Source organism: Bos grunniens, chromosome 16 (genome assembly GCF_055505025.1).
Source record: "Bos grunniens cultivar Pamir isolate PY7600 chromosome 16, Bosgru_T2T1.0, whole genome shotgun sequence".
NCBI lineage: Eukaryota > Metazoa > Chordata > Mammalia > Artiodactyla > Bovidae > Bos > Bos grunniens.
In genome coordinates this window covers 37,115,729-37,133,822 of record NC_141180.1, presented here as the reverse complement: position 1 = coordinate 37,133,822, position 18,094 = coordinate 37,115,729, and the positions used below count along the sequence as shown (strand labels likewise).

At 44.9% G+C, this 18,094-nt stretch overlaps 1 protein-coding gene across 2 annotated transcripts in view; it reads right to left on the bottom strand.

The window, feature by feature from the left end:
• The window catches only part of SLC25A33 (solute carrier family 25 member 33), a 30,177-nt gene extending 12,618 nt beyond the window's left edge, over positions 1-17,559 (bottom strand). The window contains exons 1-3 of one of the 2 annotated variants that reach the window (XM_086344342.1): positions 17,285-17,559; positions 5,110-5,492; positions 3,323-3,502 (exon numbers count right to left, since the gene is read on the bottom strand). In XM_086344342.1, the coding sequence (XP_086200468.1) occupies positions 3,323-3,502; positions 5,110-5,279 (350 nt within the window). In that variant the 5' untranslated portion in view covers positions 5,280-5,492; positions 17,285-17,559. The remainder of the gene's footprint in view (positions 1-3,322; positions 3,503-5,109; positions 5,493-17,284) is intronic. The other variant, XM_086344343.1, reaches the window with a different exon arrangement.
• Between the last annotated feature and the right edge of the window lie 535 nt (positions 17,560-18,094).

Genomic DNA, 18,094 nt, shown 5'->3' with positions numbered 1-18,094 from the left:
GATCAAGCTCCAAGACAAAGTTCTGAGCTGAAGCCATCAGCTTTTAAAAGAAAAACTACCTCACTAACATATTACTTTTCACATTAAAAAGGTACTTGAAAAAACAAAGTACCTGAAATAGTTTAAAGAATAAGAGTTTTGATTGGAAAAAAATTTTTTTAAAAGATTATGTCCTAAGACTTTTTAAGGCAGATACTTCAATAAATGGATTATGACCCTTTGGCAAATTTAACAGAGAGAGCCTAATTGTGTTAACATCTTGTCTTCAAATAACTATATTCAAAATATAAAGGTAATCAGTGCTCCAATGGAGAATACCTTTTCTCTAATAGATTAACCTGAGACATAAGCAAACACTGATTTGTATTTTGAAAAATAAAATTCCTGTAAACAAATTCTGTTTTCTGTTAAGTCTTTAAATGTAGCACTTCCTGGAAGAGTAAGACTAAAAATAAGCAGCTTAGTTTCAAATGAATAACCATCTGACTATAGGCCAGGCTCCTCTGTCCATGGAATTCTCCAGCAAAGAATACTGGAGTGGGCTGCCATTCCCTTCTCCAGGGGATCTTCCCAACCCAGGGATCGAACCTGGGTCTTCTACCCGAGGCGGATTCTTCACTGTATGGGCCACCAGGGAAACCACCTGATAAACCCAATGGCTTCTAATTGTGAGCAGATGACCTTGGTGGGCTTTGTGGCGGAGAAAAGGCCTGGATCCCTGCTCTCAGTTCACCACTCCTAGAAAAAGAGCCTGCTCAGTAGCCCCTCACCACTGCTCTAGTCTAGGGGTGATTAGTGGAGGAATCAGAAAGCACAGTCCAGTAATCCAGGCGGGTGAGGGGCGGGGGAGGAAGCAAAAAGCAGTCATCTTCTGTTAAACTACCCTAGAAGACAGTGCTGCTTACACTGGTGCACTATCTGATGTAAGTACTGGGTAACATTCTGCTTTCAGAACTTGTGACAAGAAGCAACATACATGTACCCCGAGGAGCACATGTGCTTTCTCCAGATGAGAGTTATACAGGGTGACAGCCCGCCTTTTTGCCTTCATTACCAGGAAACTCAGCTATAAATCTTATGTTTAAAAAGCACAGGAAGCAGGTATTATGACAGCAGCTAATACTGGTTATTTGCACGGCAGGGGGAGGAGCGGGTGTCACGCTCTTCATAGTCAACATCCTACTGATGCGTCACGTTCTCTCTGTCCTGCATTCTTGCTGTGTGGCAGGCGGCATTCTCAGAGATTGGGGACACCTCAGTCGTCAGAACAAATCGAAGCCCCTACCCCTGGGGAACTTCTGTTTGCAGGGGGCCCCCGCAGGGAGAGAAAATAAACAATATAAGTCAGTACATTATAGTGCGCGATGGACAGAGGTAAATGCTGTGGATTAGAAATAGAGCAGGATGGAGAGAATGTGAAGGAAGGGCCTGGTTTTCAATAGCGTGGTCACCGCAAGGCCTTCCTGCAAAGGGGACAGCTGAGAGGTAGCCATGCAGATAATGTCCAGCAGAGAGGCCCTGCTGTGGAATGTTCCAATGTTCTGGTCTTTTAAAGGGCCAGAAAGGAGGCCAGTATAGCCAAAACGGTTCAGGAGGGAGAAATTCAAGGGGGCAAAGTCAAGGAGGTAATGGGAGGGGTCCAGGAGGCCCCATGGGCAGCCTCAGCTTTTACTCGGAGTGAGGGCAAAAGGATCTCCTCTGCTTTGCTGAGAACAGCTTGGGGATGGAGCAGGGTACAAGGTCTTCCGCCAGGCCAGTTAGGAAGGTGGCTGTCTTGCATGCGGTGTGGGCGCTGTTCGTGTGTTTTAAAAGACGGAGAGGTTGGTTTTTTTTTTGGTTTACATTTTAGTAGAAGATGTGTCCTAACACACTTGAACTAGAGAAACATTCCTATTTACCTTAGGGGCTTAGCCCCAGTGACACCCGCGACTTCCGGGTAAGAGGTCCCCAGTTACAGTAAATAAATAAATCTACTAGTCATGCGAGATTGGCAAGTATGTAAGAGGAAGTTCACCTTGGATGTTAGCAAAGCTGGCAAATTACCTCTGTTTCACTATGTCCAAAGCCCTTCAAGTTCCTCAGAAGCGAGGCATCACTGGAGACACTGCCAGTGACTAGACTTACTAAAGGCGAACGGGGAGGGTGTCTTCAGAGCTGGTCTCTCTCCTTACTGACAGCAAAGCACGCCTCCCATCTCAGTGCCCCACCTTTCCTGGCCTGCCCCTGACCTTCTGCATTTTGTGTCTCCACAATCCTTCTCAGCATTCAATTAAAAAAAAAAGATTTGCCTCGAGTCTTGGCTATCAGCGACCTCTTCTCTAGTTGGGACCTTGCCCTCAGCAGCTGGTGCCTGAATTACCCAGAAGTCGGCTTTACAAACAAAACGTACCTAAAAATAAATTAAGCACTTTCAAATCCATTCTACCTTATCTAAACTGTGACTGAACTCTGCCCCAAATTGTGTTGTCGTTATGAAGACAGAGCATCTCCATTTTATTGCATCTTTTTCTAACGCTTCCCCACTAAACACCCACGCTGGTACACAGCTGTGTCTCTCTTGAACCTGCGCTCTCCCAGAGGTCAGCTTTAGAGCTCTGAGTAACACGTGGAGTCATAGTCAGTCATCATTTTAAAGTTCTCTTTTAAAAGCACAGGGTCCCCGAGCTAAAATGCAGACATTGCCCAGTGCTCTTCTGAATTTCTGATTTTGCCTTAAGCATAGAGACTGATAAGCCAAATTCAACTTAAGAATATTCGGCGACTTGGTAAGCAAATGAAATATTTTACTACAGTAAAAACAGATAAACTAGGTGGGTAGGCTAGGTATGAAACAAAAATTGTAAAGACCAGCTTACTAAAAATATATTGTAGTTTTTCTATAAATGTAAAATTATTTTCAAATAAAAAGTAAAAAATTACAACATTTTGTTTCCATATTACTTCCTCTTAAAATATTCACAATACTTCTCTTGTGCAATTTTAAAATTCATTCTACAAGCCTCAGAGCTTCTCGCTAGCACTCAAAAGACTTGGGGCAAGAGCAACACTCTGATGTAACAATTTAAACATGGATTGTTTTGAGTTTGCTTTGTTAGGTTTACTTTAACTGTCCCTGGATGGTGATCACATGCATGCTGGAAGCCCTGAGGCCAAGAGAGCAAAGTCAGAGTTAAGATACTGGTACAGATACCTAGTTCTTAAATTTGGTCACAGCCTCTACAAACAGAGCATCCCATCCGATGGGCCGGATAAACATCCTGCACTGACAGTGTTGGGGGGCGGGGGTGCGGGTGGCATGAGGCCAGAACCGGACTGAACTTACTTCAGAACCTGTAAGAGTCCAGGCGTCACTGACGTTTGTCTCACCACCCCAGCTCCGCTGATGGTCCCCAGATGAACCTGAGGATAATAGACTGTCCGAAGAGCTAATCTTGAAGACTGCAACCTTGTCTTAATGACTTCTAGTGGGCAAGTGAAAATAGCACCAACCGTGCCCCCACACCTGTAAGAAAGGAAATCACAACAGGATCAGAAAAGCTATACTGAGCTGTGCATACACGAAATGGGAAATGGAATTTTTCTCTATTAAAAAAAGAAAAAAAGGTACTTATGTTCATTTCATAATTAGAGCATACCAACAGGGTGGGACAAACGGAGAGAGCAGCATGGAGACATGAATACACTAACATATGTAAAACAGAGAGCCAGTGGGAATTTGCTGTATGACTCGGGGAACTCAAACCAGGGCTCTGTGACAACCGAAAGGCGTGGGATGGAAGGGTTCAAAAGGGAGGAGACATATGTATACGTATGGCTGATTCATCTTGATGTATGGCAGAAACCAACACCATACAGTAATTATCCTTCAATTAAAAATAAATAAATAAAAAAAATTGGTTGAAATCCCAGCAGCTAAAAAGATACCACTGCTAACATGTTAGTACCCCCTTCAGGGCTTTTCATTACTGGCTTTTTAACCTCACATCCTTTTCTTCTTATCTAAATATTTTGGATGTCTTTCCATGTCAGTATATATACACCCACATCACCGTCATTTGCAATGGTTGCATCCTGTTCCTATCTATCAATGTATAATATTTTAACCTATTTCCTACCATTAGATGTTCACCTCATTTCCAATTTCACTCTCATGCTGCAATGAATATTCTAGAAAATTTATCTTTTCACAGTGAAATAAAAATTATTCAGGTATGCTACTGTTTTGAAAATCAGTGTTTACTACAAGTCAGATTTTTATTAAAATCTGACTAATTTGGACTCCACTGAAAATCAAACTAAAGCTTACCTTTTAATAATGAAGTCTGTGTGTTTCACTCAGAACTAATCAATTCATCCTCCAGAATTTCACTAGATGCACTGGCTCTGTGGGTCAGAGTTCCCTTAATGATCCTTCACAACTGGTTCATATAAAAATACTACCTGAACTTAAAATTTAAATATTTTCACCTATTTATCCTAATATACAGTACGTCAAGGCTGTGATTGTCACCCTGCTTATTTAACCCATATGCAAAGTACATCATGTGAAATGCCAGGCTGGGTGAATCCCAAGTTGGAATCAAGATTGTTGAGAGAAATATCAACAACCTCAGATATGCAGATGATACCGCTCTAGTGGCAGAAAGTGAAAAGGAACTAAAGAGTCTCTTGATGAAAGTGAAAGAGAAGAGTGAAAAAGCTGGCTTAAAACTCAACATTCAGAAAACTAAGATCATGGCATTCGGTCCCATCACTTCATGGCAAATAGAAGGGGGAAAAGTGGAAACAGTGGCAGATTTTATTTTCTTGGGCTCCAAAATCACTGCAGGGTGACTGCAGCCATGAAATTAAAAGACACTTGCTCCTTGGAAGAGAGCTATGATGAACCTAGAGAGCATATTAAAAAGCAGAGATCTTACTTTACCAACAAAGGTCCATCTAGTCAAAGCTATGGTTTTTCCAGTTGTCATGTGTGGATGTGAGGGTTGGACCATAAAGAAGGCTGAGAGCAGAAGAATTGATGCTTTTGAACTGTGGTGTTGGAGAAGACTCTTGACAGTCCCTTGAATAGCAAGGAGATTCAACTAGTTAACCCTAAAGGAAACCAACCCTAAATATTCATTGGAAGGACCGATGCTGAAGCTCCAATACTTTGGCCACCCGATGTGAAGAGCCGACTCACTGGAAAAGACCCTGATGCTGGGAAAGACTGAGGGCAGGAGGAGCAGGGGGTGACAGAGGATGAGATGGTTGGATGGCATCACTGACTCCATGGACATGAGTTTCAGCAAACTCCAGGAGACAGTGAAGGACAAGGAGGCCTGGCGTGCTGTAGTCCACGGAGTCGCAAAGAGTCAGACACGACTTAGCAATTGTTCATGAAATAGCTATTTCTGTCTTTTCTTAAACAATAATATCCATGAACTGCACGTCCGGTGGGCTGGGTCTTGATGACAACGTTCCAGTACCACCAGTCACAACGGTTCTTCTCTCTGGAGAAGATCAGAAACTCACGATCAGAACCTGCATCGTATTCATCTTTGTATCCCTGGGATTAAGATTCACAGGTTCACAAACAATATGTGTTCGTCAGAAGAGGGATTACTAAACTGCCCTATAAGGGAGCTAAATGTTTGAAAATAGCACTTAATGTGTACCTTCTGTCACAGGCCGGAAGGCAGCAGCTGTGTACTGTATGTTCTTGTACTTGGTTAGAGCACGGTACCGGCCAAACAAGTGGTTCAATAAAAATGAAACAGCAGAGGCATCTATGATTGGGAAAAGCAACAAGAAAGAGGAGGGACCTGCTAAGTCACTTCAGTTGTGTCCGACTCTGTGCAACCCCATAGATGGCAGCCCACCAGGCTCCCCCGTCCCTGGGATTCTCCAGGCAAGAACACTGGAGTGGGTTGCCATTTCCTTCTCCAATGCATGAAAGTGAAAAGTAAAGTGAAGTCACTCAATCGTGTCCGACTCTTAGCGACACCATGGACTGCAGCCCACCAGGCTCCTCCATCCATGGGATTTTCCAGCCAAGAGTACTGGAGTGGAGTGCCAAGAGGAGGGACAGGCCTTGGCAAACACAGAATCTGAAAGTGAGCTACCTGACTCAATGCAGGTGTTAAAAATCTGGAGGCAAACCCAGCCCCTCAGCCCCCAGGACAGGCCCTGAGGCAAGGCAGCATTTTAAAATCAGAAGCCTATAGTTACATATAGCAAGTAAAATCCTGCTAACTCAAGAGCTAGATAGACGCTATCAACTTAAATTACACTGCTGCCACTGATGAATGATTATTTTATGACAAGAATTCAACCCTCCAACAATCCTAGTAAGGTAGCATTGTTTAGCTTCAATTTACCACAAAGAGCCTCAATGTCAGAAAACAGAGAATGACAGACAGACTAGGGAAGCAGGGAGGAGAGGAAAAGAGCCATTTGGAACTATGTAGGTAAACCTGCCTTGAAATCATGATGGTAAGTATACCCTAAACTGAGCTTTCACTGCCAAGTGCCTGGATTCAATCCCTGGTTGGGGGACTAAGATCTCACAAACTGTGGCAAAAAAACAAATGTAACAAAACAAACAACACAGCTGTCTCTTTACCCAATGTTTGCTGAACTGCGGCCAAAACCCATTGAACACAAAGCAACCTAGAGGATATCTCAACCAGAACAGGAAGGGAGGATGGCAGGAAGGACTTGACCTGTGGGTGGGACAACTATCATGTAAGCTCCCGATTTTGCAGGGTGGTATCATCCTGACCTCACAGGGAACCTGGGTCTCGATGAGGTTTATATACTTTCTCAAGTCACAAGTGCCTAAGTGTCTCAACTGAAAGCCAAATCCAGACCCTTTGTCTGCAGAGCCTTGTTTCCCTCTATACTAAGGTATCCCCTCTGGGAGTATTACAGAAGAACAGGTATTTATATACAGTTTGTTAAGCTAGTTCACACTATTTGCAATTCACAGTTAAGATGGAAAATTGTCAATTAAGACAACTAGGACTTAAAACTTTAATGTGTCTTTCCGTATGAAGAAAAAATCCTGAGCCCAGTTGAATGTTGGTTGATATAACATGCTCCAAGCACAAAAATATATCTAAAGAAAATGGGATATAATAGCGTTTTCAAAAGGGAAAAAAACCAAAAACAAAAAACCCTTCCAAACCTGTATCGATTCACATAAAATAAATTGCTCTTAATCTATTACAATAAAAACTAGGTGATGATTCCATGTTGCTGAAAAAAAAAAAAACAACCCCAGAGCTTGCGGTAAATTCTTGCATCAGAAAGTCAACAAGTTCCAATAAGACACTGTCAACCACCTTTGCCTTGTCCCCAGGTCAGCCGTGCCTCTTGCCTCGGCCAAATGTCATCTACACGAATGCCACCAGTCAGAGGACGGCCGCAGAAGTGCTAAGCAAACACCTGCTGACAGCGAGCTGGTCACCTCCTGGGCGGGGGTGGCAGGCCACACTCGCTCCACAGCCACCGTTCTGTATGTTACACACCCACGTGCCCAGGGCAGAGGGCCGGGTGGTGAAAAGACCCCGGCCTCCTCCAGGGGCAAACTGAGGGTCTCCACGTGCCTTTTCTACAAGAGGGGTGATACCGCCCGCCCCACGGCATCCCAGGAAACATACACAGCGCTGGGAAAGCACTGCACACTGGAAAGTGAGTGCGGCAAGAAGCAGCTGCTCAGTAGCTAAGTCCCTTCTCATCTACCAGGAAAAAACACTTAAATGAAAAATACCCAAAGGACATTTAATTAGTCTAACATTACACTAAATTGTCCAAAAGAAGATTCTTCCCGAAATTTAAGACATTCCAGAGCAGAATTTTAAAAACTAATCTGGGAGTTCCCTGGTGGTCCAGTGGTTAAGAATCTGCCTTGCAGTACAGGGGACATGGTCAGGGAACTAAGATTCCCACATGCCCCAGGGCAACTAAAAACTCGAGTTCTGCAACTATTGCACGCCGCAGGTTCAACTGCTTTTTCTTTCTTTATGAACCAAACACACAGGACATTCATCAGTCTGAGGAGACAGTAGACAAAAGGAATCAAAATACTGACTTCTCTGAGATTGGCTTTCCAAATTCTCTAAAGATATTTAACGAGGTTGGGTCCAAAGCACTTAGGAGTACAACAAATTATATTCTTTGTAGAAAAAAAGGCCCTGTCAATTCTCAATTCTTCAATGCAAAGACCTTCCAAGTTAGCCCAGCTCCTCACCATGGTCAATTACTCGGGACGAAGCCCCATCGACAGTGACTCTGCTGAAGGTATTAATATTAACTGAGCTTTTCAGGAATCTCCAGTCAGAAAGGGTGGAGACATCAGCTCCGTCTGCCAGTCCTCCCCAGCCCTTGCCAGTACTTCTTTTCAGCTGTTCTCCACCGAATCCCACCTCTCCTGTCCTTTCAGTTTTTCAAATTTAGTCCCCTAGAACTTCAATCTCAAATCTGATTCACAACTTGCCCCTGCCAGCTAGACTGAGGGGACTTGGTCTGCTCTTTCACTTTTTCCCCATTCCCATCCTTTTAGGGCTCTCTGGGCACAGGTCTAGGTCTAGCTGCGGGTCCCCTGGCTACGTGTTATGTATACCGGTGGCCTCATCAAATGTCATGAGTCTGTAAATGGTGTGCAGGCCTCCTTGGGCGCTGCTTAATTCCAGCAAGAGCCCCATCACTGAGAACCCCTGTGTTCAGACACCAGCAGTCCACCCCCCACGCTCCTTTTGGCCTGAGAAACTTGCTGGCAGCACTGGGTGTCTTTCCTTCCTCTGGTCCTCATACTCCTTGACAGTAAGCCAACGGGGCCCACTAGTGTCCTTCCACGCCCACCACGAGGCAACAAGACTGACACTTGGTAGGAAGTGACCCCGAGCCCTCCCCAAGCACGCCACACCGGTCCCTTCTCATCCTGCTGGCGCTGGCTGATAAGGCGGCAGCCTTCCCCTTGCAGGAAGCCTCTGGACACAGAACAAGGTACCCACATCTCAGCCTCACAACCTGCCTCAACCTACAGCACAGAGCAGTAGGGGCTGGTGACAGGGATGGGAACAGTGATGGGCACAGCCTCTCTCCACACTCCACAGGCCACAATGCTGACATCTATAACCTATAGCCTTTCTGCTCTGCGTATGCAGCCTCGGATGCAGTGGTCAGTGGCTGTCCTCCTTTTAAGTCTCAGAGTAGGTTCAGCTGAGGGCCCGGGTAGCTGATGCTCAGACAGCAGGGAAAGTCACACTGGACCTGGAGTTTCATGGTGACATAGTGCTGGCCCCACACAGTTGAGCAACTGACTAATTCCGATTGGACACCCGTATTTTAGGCCACTAACCTCCACAGTGGGGGAATGCTCTAAAAGGCACGCACAAAGATCCACGGCATATAGGAAGAAAGTATTACAGCCAAAAATAAAATTTCATTGTATTTAGAATCACCACCATTTAACTTCTATTTTGTGTATATGTTTTATAACAGGTATAGAATTAATAAGTTAATATAAATATACATGGGGATATGCACAAACATTTTAATCACAGGCTTGTGTGATCAGTCTGAAGACCACTCTTCTAGACCAGTGGTCTCAGCCAGGATGCTGCTGCCCTGGCTCCAGTGACATCCTGCAATGCCTGGAGACACTTTTGGTTGCCGAAATTGGGGGAGGGGTTACTAGCACCTAGGAGCTGGAGGCCAGGGACGCAGATAACATTCTACAATGCACAGGACAAGCCTGACCTCTAAACAATTGTTTGGCTGAGCTTGAGAAACCCGGCTCCAGATCAGTAAAATGGACAGTGTGTGTATTTGAAGGCGGTATAACCAATGCGGAGTACTGTCCCCAGCATCCATTCCTGCTTTCTCTGTCCCAAATTTCTTAAGTCATATAGTTTGGACAGGCTTCCCTGGTGGCTCAGCTATAAAGAACCAACCTGCAATGCAGGAGACGCAGCAGGAGACGGGTTTGATCTCTGGGTCGGGAAGATGCCCTAGGGAAGGAAATGGCAACCCACTCCAGTATTCTTGCCTGGAAAATGCCATGGATGGCTCACGGGGTCACAAAGAGTCAGACACGACTTAGCCACTAAACAACAAATAGTTTGAATGGGATTAAACCCATTTCTAGTTTAGTCCTAACTCACTTAATCAACATAAAGCCATGTCATCTGTTCAGAGACGGCACATGATGGAGCCCAAGGTAAGTGGCATAGTTCCCTGGGGAGCAGTACCGCTTTCCTTAGAGCTGGATGCACGTCCAAGTTGGTCCAGTCAGAGTTAAGCTCGAGCTTGTTCAGTGGAGAACAAGCTGAGAGATGCTGGAAGCCATTCTGTGTTCACGCAGGGACCAACCTTGGAATCAAGCAGATATTTCTGGAAAGCAGAGCAGTCGTCGAGGGGTCCCACAGTGACACTGTTGAGCTATTTAGGTAAGCCCTTCCTGAAGCCTGTGCCCACTCTAAAATTTGGGTATACATGCCAATAATCAAGGCAGCTGTAAGTGAATTTGATTTACTACTTATAACTGAAAGTCTCCCAAATGAGCCTAGTCAATTAAAAAAAAAAATTATACCCAAGCTTCTCAAGAAAGTACTTAAAGGGATTAACTATTATCAGTAATCTTCTAAAACACACTGAGGACTTGTGTTTCCAGTGGACTATGTTTCTAATGGCTATGAGGAAATTCCCTGGATATTAATTTAATTTCATTCCTAAAATCCTGCTCTAGTCACGGATGCCGAAGCCAGAGACCATTGGACTATTCCATACCCAATACCTCTGGGATATTCCATTCAGTGAAACCATCCCAAGGGCTTGAACAGGGCAGCAGAAAGGCCATGAATAGCAGTTAAATCATACATGTCTTAGAGTAGCAACAAGAGGCTCTCTGAAATCTATCTGCCTGATTTTCTAAAACAAAACAAAACAAAACTTATGACCTGTATTGTTCTGCACCTGTATCTTCTTTTACTACTTGTCCTTCCCCTCCCCCTCATTCTCTACCTTCTTTCATTCTTCCTGCTCAGAACTGAAGTCTCCTGTTTCTTACATAAAGATGTATTTAACTGTTTATCTTTACCCATGTAGGCCTTGCTTGTTATTTCTCTAAAGCCTGTGGATTAGGGTCCTCCCCTCTACTTTCTGGCAGAACAAAGCTAAGCTGGACCATTACTACTACAATACATACACTAAATTTTTGTCTATAGTCCTTAAGTGATCGAAGATGAATTTTTACCTTTTGATACATTTTTACCTTTTAACTCTGAGTTGCACGTAACAAAGAGAATTTTAAAACCTAGACGTTTTCAACAAGAGGCTGTTTTCTATACATAGATTCACTCAATTTAGACACTAAAGCCAAGACCAAAACACTCATTATTATCATTGCTACCCAACTGACAGTAAACTGGTTTCCAGACTCACAGCTTATACCTAACTACAATATGGATTCTACTGACTAATAATATGGCCAGACACCCTGTGATCCCTACATTTGGAGCCTTTGATAACTTCTCCCTTTCATCTGCTACCTCTATAGTCACTATCTGAAAAAAAAGGAATGAATGCCTCTTTACACATAATTTTCTGGAATGTTTTATTTGAATACTTAGCACAAGGCTTAGAAGATTTTGATTATACAAATTCTGTGTTCACTCAGTAAAGTAAAATGCTTCTTTTCTGATGCAGCTAATTATCCTTTAGATGCTATTTTCTATACCCTACCTCACTTAGGGAAAAAAAATAAAGTAGCACCCGAACAGAAAACTCTACAGTGGACTTCCATGGTGGTACAGTGGATAAGAATTCGCCTGCTAATGCAGGGGACAGGAGTTCGATCTCTGGCCCAGTTAGATTCCACATGCCAGGGGGCAACTAAGCCGGTGCGTGCGCCACAGCTGCCCAGCCCCTGGCTCTAGAGAACTCCTGAGCTCCCTTGCTCTAGGGCCCATGCTCCACAACAAGAGAAACTCCCTGTTCAGTGCACCTAGATAAAAGTCTGTGCACAGCAACAAAGACCCAGTGCAGACAAAGATAAATAAATAAGGACTTAAAAACAACTTTACAGTACTTTCTGAAATGGAAGAGAATCAGTATCTTTTACAAACACACAAATCCAAAATGTTACCTTACGCTAATTTTACTACAGAGCCATGTGGATGGAGGAGCCTGGTAGGCTGCAGTCCATGGGGTCGCTAAGAGTTGGACACGATTGAGCGACTTCACTTTCACTTTTCACTTTCATGCACTGGAGAAGGAAATGGCAACCCACTCCAGTGTTCTTGCCTGGAGAATCCCAGGGACGGGGGAGCCTGGTGGGCTGCCGTCTACGGGGTCACACAGAGTTGGACACGACTGAAGTGACTGAGCATAGCATAGCATGTTTATAATTACAAATACAGTAGTGCTTTTATTTGGGACAATTTAACAGGCTACATACCTCCAGGTTAGATGCACAATACCTTTTACTCATCTAGTTACTCGTTAAACAAGTAGCAATGATGTTATCTCTAACACGTGGGGGTTACTGTATTTGGGATGGATCAGTGAAGAAAACAGACACGGCTGCTACCCGTGAGGCTTAAACTTACATGACGCATAAATTTTAACAGGAACCTTTCATCCAAACATAATACATTAAAAAAAAATGTTGCCTGTATGAAATACACTGGAGAAAATCAATTTACAGCCTTAGTATACTTACATAAGCTTTATATAAAATACATGGGCACACTATATTTGTCTTATCAAAGCTTCTTTAATCATTGCAAATAAATCATGCATCTTCTCCATATGGTTCCTCAGCAAATATATTAACGTATACCTAATGAAAGTGAAAGTCGCTCAGTTGTGTCCGACTCTTTGTGATCCTATGGACTATACAGTCCGTGGAATTCTCCGGGCAGGAATACTGGAGTGGTAGCTGTTTCCTTCTCCAGGGATCTTCCCAACCCAGGGATCAAACGCAGGTCTCCCACTTTGCAGGTGGATTCTTTACTGTCTGAGCCACAAGGGAAGCCCAAGAAAACTGGAGTGGGTAGCCTATCCCTTCTCCAGCGGATCTTCCTGACCCAGGAATTGAACTGGGGTCTCCTGCATTACAGGCGGACTCTTTACCAACTGAGCTATCAGGTATGCCTAATACTTCAAAGCTAACACTTAGCTGATACAGATTAAACCTGCAGCGACAGGGACAGTACAGATGACAGCTGTCCACAATGAGGGGAAAGACTGAACTGTGAACATATCTTAGATTATATCATTTTTAAAACCTTAAAGACATACATATCCCCATTAAAGTACAGTTTAAAGGTCCTGTAAATACATTTAGTGACAAGAGAAAACACCACGCCATAAAAATAAGACCTAAAGCGTATAATCCAGGCCGTCAAGCTCTAATCTAAGGACAGCTTAGTAGAGCTATTTCAGGTGCTGAGTACTCTCCTGAATGCTGCTTGTTCACAACCAGAACCACCAAGTCATTCCACGTATGTGTGCTCAGTTGCTTGGTCATGTCTGACTCTTTGCAGCCCTATGGACTGCAGCATTCCAGGCTTCTCTGTCCAAGGAAGAATACTGGAGTGGGTTGCCACGCCCTCCTCTAGGGATCTTCCCGACCCAGGGACTGAACCCGCGTCTCCCGTGTGCCCTGCATTGGCAGGCGGATTCTTTCTTTACCTCTAGCACCATCTGGGAAACCCAAGTCATTCCATAGGGAAAGTTTAATAGATTTTTCTCTGTCATGAGGCCTACACATGGAAGGGCTACTTTGGAGGATTTCTCTTAAGGGGATGGGCTTAAATAGTAGAAAAGGAATGATAGGTTTTTTTAGGGAGTAACAATAAAATTGGTTTAGGTTTTTCATTTTGAAGGTGCCACCCAGACTTGGGGATAGGAGAGAAAGCAGAAAACAGTAGAATCCCTAAAGATACTGAAGTGAAAGCGTTAGTTGCTTAGTCAGGTCTGACTCTTTGCAACCCCATAGACTGTAGCCCACCAGGCTCCTCTGTCCATGGGATTCTCCAGGCAAGAATACTGGAGTGGGTTGTCATTCCCTTCTCCAGGGGATCTTCCTGACCCAGTGATCGAACTCAGGTGTCCTGAATTGCAGATTCTTTAGTGTCTGAACCACCAGGGTAGCCAGAGACACTAAAAACCAACATAAATGAATAAGGTTTGCTCATACAAAGAACCCACCCTAGGAGATGGCTAATGAAGGTGCTGATAGCTATCAAAAGTCTTAAAAATGTGTTTTGACTCAGCAATTGTACATACCATGCTCACAGTTTACCCTCAGGAAATAATCAGATGACTACACAGGTACACATAAAGATGTCCAGTTTATAATGGCAAAAATTAGCAATGAGGACTTCCCTGGTCATACAGTGGGTACCAATCTGCCTGCCTATGCATGAGGCACAGGTTGGATCCCAGGTCTGGGAAGATTCCTCATGCTGCAGGCAACTAAACCCCAAGGGCCACAACTATGGATCCCAAGCTTTAGAGCCTGCCCTTGAGCAGAAGCCACCACAGTGAGAAGCCTACACATCCCAGCTGGAGAGTAGCCCCCACTTGGCACAACTAGAGAAAGTACTCGCAGCAAGGAAGGCCCAGCAGAGCCAAATATACAGTGAATTTCAAAAAAATGAGCAATGAGAGGTCAGAAAGAAATTATGTAATCAGAATAAATTAGGTAGCCCTGTCATAAATGATGGTAACCGCCTCACTGAACTCCTGCCACTGGGCTTGGAAATGTTTACATTCTTCACTGCAACCATGGAACAGTGAGGGTTGATTAGAAGTCTATTCAGATAATTCGTTACCACGCTGCCATCAAAACTCAACATATTTCTAAGGAGGAAGCAACACATAAAGAAGGGGAGCCTATTTTAAAATTAACTATGAAATTACCTTTGCTGCATATATATATGCACACAGACCTGATTCTGAAGGTGTTGGTTTGTGGGTGGTTTCTCCTTCAGTTCTCCTCTTTCTTAAAGGGCAACGCTATACTAAAAAGATGACTATTAATAAAAACCTGACTATTACAGGTTAATTTAGGAGCATTTTTGCCTCTGCAAAGAACCCATGAAACTGTTTTTAATAATGCAGGAAATTTAAAAAACTATATGAGTTGTTTTGGGTGTCATTTTTATTTTCTAGGATCTAAAATTAATTTTCAACTATTCATAAGTCTGTTAGACCTGGTAAAAATATTAACTCAGTATCATCAATTAGTGATAGCATTAAACTTGTTTGATGTTCGTTTCCAATAGCTATTCAATAAATAGGAGAAATGTGACAGAGTCTACATTAAAAAGCAGGGTCTCTGACTTCTTTTCAAAAGCAGTTAAACTCAGTTCTCTGGAAAGAGGGCAGCTTAACAGTGGAAGCTAGTTACTTTGAGCAAAGCAACACAGCCTTCCAACAGACAGGGTGGGACCATTGCACTGCCTGATTTGAACTGCAGGATACACCCACCCATTTGATATTTTAGCTCCTTTAATGTTCTTCCCTAAAAGAACTGGAAGCACTGTATTTTAGGCTAGTGGGAATGAGTCAAAATCCAATTAGCTACTCTGAAAGCATCCTTTTCAAATACTTATTTTCTTTCTTGCAGATCAGCAAGGAATCTTGAACTGCTAATGAAGGAATAGAAACCTGTTAAATACAATGGCCCCAGGCACCACCCTAATAAACCACCGTTTTAATCAGTTCGGAGCTGTGCTGGCTAATGCAGTTTTCCTCCATCACAAGGAAAAAGGCTGGTGCTCCAGTAGGAGAATCAGCAGCCAGAGGGCACTGTGAAGGGCGCGCTGGGAGATTCAAGTCGACAGGGGAATCAATCACGCAGCGAGCCTCACAGAGGCTGCTCTACAGCAAGGAACTCTCTGGGTTCAGAATACAAGCATTTAAAAAAAAGACCACCTCACTAGAAACAGTAGATCAAAATCACTGAGAATAAAATAATTTTAAAAAAAAATCCCTGTTAGCTTGAGAAATGACTTTAATAACATGGCCAACTTGTTTAAAATCCTCCAGAATGACAAATCAATGTTCTGTCTTAATTTAGGAACGCGGCCCCTTCCCCAAACCTTGTGTTATTCTCAAAATAAATCTCAATGGAAAGATGAAGCAAAATGAGAGGGAAGGGCAGAAGAGAGATGAATGAGAAATCATGCCTATGTCTGAAGAACAATCAAATTTTCTGACAGGAGAAACAAAGTACCTAGGTAAACAACTACAATAAAAAATACCAAAAAACTCAGGAACACTCTCATCAAGGGTTATTTTTGCAGACAATTCTTCACCACTGCTTGTTTGTAATAAGGAACATATCTGGGTAGCAACTAAAACACAAAATTGCAACTAAAATACTCAAATCAGAACAATAGGATAAGTGCTACTATATGTAGAATTGTCCTACACTTAAAAATGGCTGTGCCAGGCCTGTGAGGTCCTTGAACAAGACTCCAAACATCTAGAAGACTCCAAAAGCACCCAAAGGCTGTATCGAAAGAAAACAAATCACTAATACGAAACATTTTAACTTCTATCTCCCGAAAAACAAAAACACCAGCTCCCTTCCTAACCTCCCTAAAAATACGTTGCCGCCACTAAACCATAAGAGATGCCCTGACGATCCGCCAAATGATGCTTTAAAAACAGGGCACATCTTAGAATTACGTTGTTTCTGACGCTACAACTAGCAGGTAAGAAGCATTTCAACACACCTTCCCGTTCTCATTTGATCCTGCGGTCCCCCATCAGCCCTCCCACCGGTTGCTGACCCGAGCATCACGGTTCACCAGCACTTCCCAGGCCCCTGCTGATGCCCAATCCCGGCATCTCTACCTTATGAACTCGTCCCTGCGCTACACTGAGGAACTCCCGGGCCACACTGAGCATCTCCAAGCCCGCCTAGGGCCTTCGGGAAAAGGCCTTGGGGGATTACTCTGAGGTCGCTAAGTGCAGCATGGCCAGACAGGACCGCCGAGCGACACTCGTCAGACCGGCCACTAATTGTTTAAGAGAAGAAAAAGGAGAAGACGCCGCGGGGATGGGGATGGGCGTGGGCGCCGCGTAAAACCACCGTCAGGGGATGTGGTCTGGAGGGAGACAGGCCCCGCGCCCCTCGGGCCTCCCCACCGTCCCATCGCCCGGACTTCCTCCTTCGAGAACCCGCATTTCAGCCCAGGAAGGGCTGGTAACCGGCCCCGGTGCACCGAGGGTGCGCAGCGCGGCAGAAGGGCGGGGGCGCGGGGTCGGGCCGGTAACTCACCCGCCGGCGAAGAGGTGAAGCAACGTGTTCTCCTTCTGCTGAGTCCCCGTCGCCATGGCCGCGCCGGCTCCGCGGCCCGCAGCCGCTGGGTGCCGCGGGCTCCAGGCGGCTCGACGGAGGCGCGAGGTAGTCGCTCCGCTCTCCCGGCTGCCCTCAGGCGGCCTCCGGTGCCGCCTCCATGCGCGCGCAACCCCGCGACCGGCTCCTTCAGCTTGCGCCGTCGGCCGCGTGGCTGAAGGCGCCTCACCGGCCACTGCAGCGCGAGCGCCGCAGCCAGAGGGAACCAGGCGCGCGGCTGTCACGTGCGGGGGCCGGGTCGTGACGTCACTAGGCGGCGCGGGCTCGGGGCGGTGCGCGACGGGGGTGTGGGCCCGGATTCCGCGCGCCTATTGGTCAGAGGGCGGACCTGGGCGGAGCCACTGCGCAGACCGGGAGGGAGAGACGGGTGGGAGCAGCGGGAGCCAATACGCTTGGAGTGAGAACCGGCTAAAGCTGCCTGGTCCCTGATCCGGGAGGCTTGGAAACTGGGATTGGTGGAGCCCAGCGAGACAGTGCGCCTGGCCTTTATTCATTTTTATAGTCGTTTACTTTGTGATACTTAAAGTGTGTAAAAAAGTATATAAATTACGTATGACAACTCAAGCTCTGTGCTTATCACCCAGTTTAGGGGAAAAGCAAGATCCAAACAGCTTTAACTCCTAGTGGTATCATTTTGTGTTTTCTTTGATTTTTCTAGAAGTAGCTTTTTGGTCTCTTTTCTGATCATCTCCAGCCCAGACGTCTGAGCTTCAAGTTTCTGTATCCGAGCTG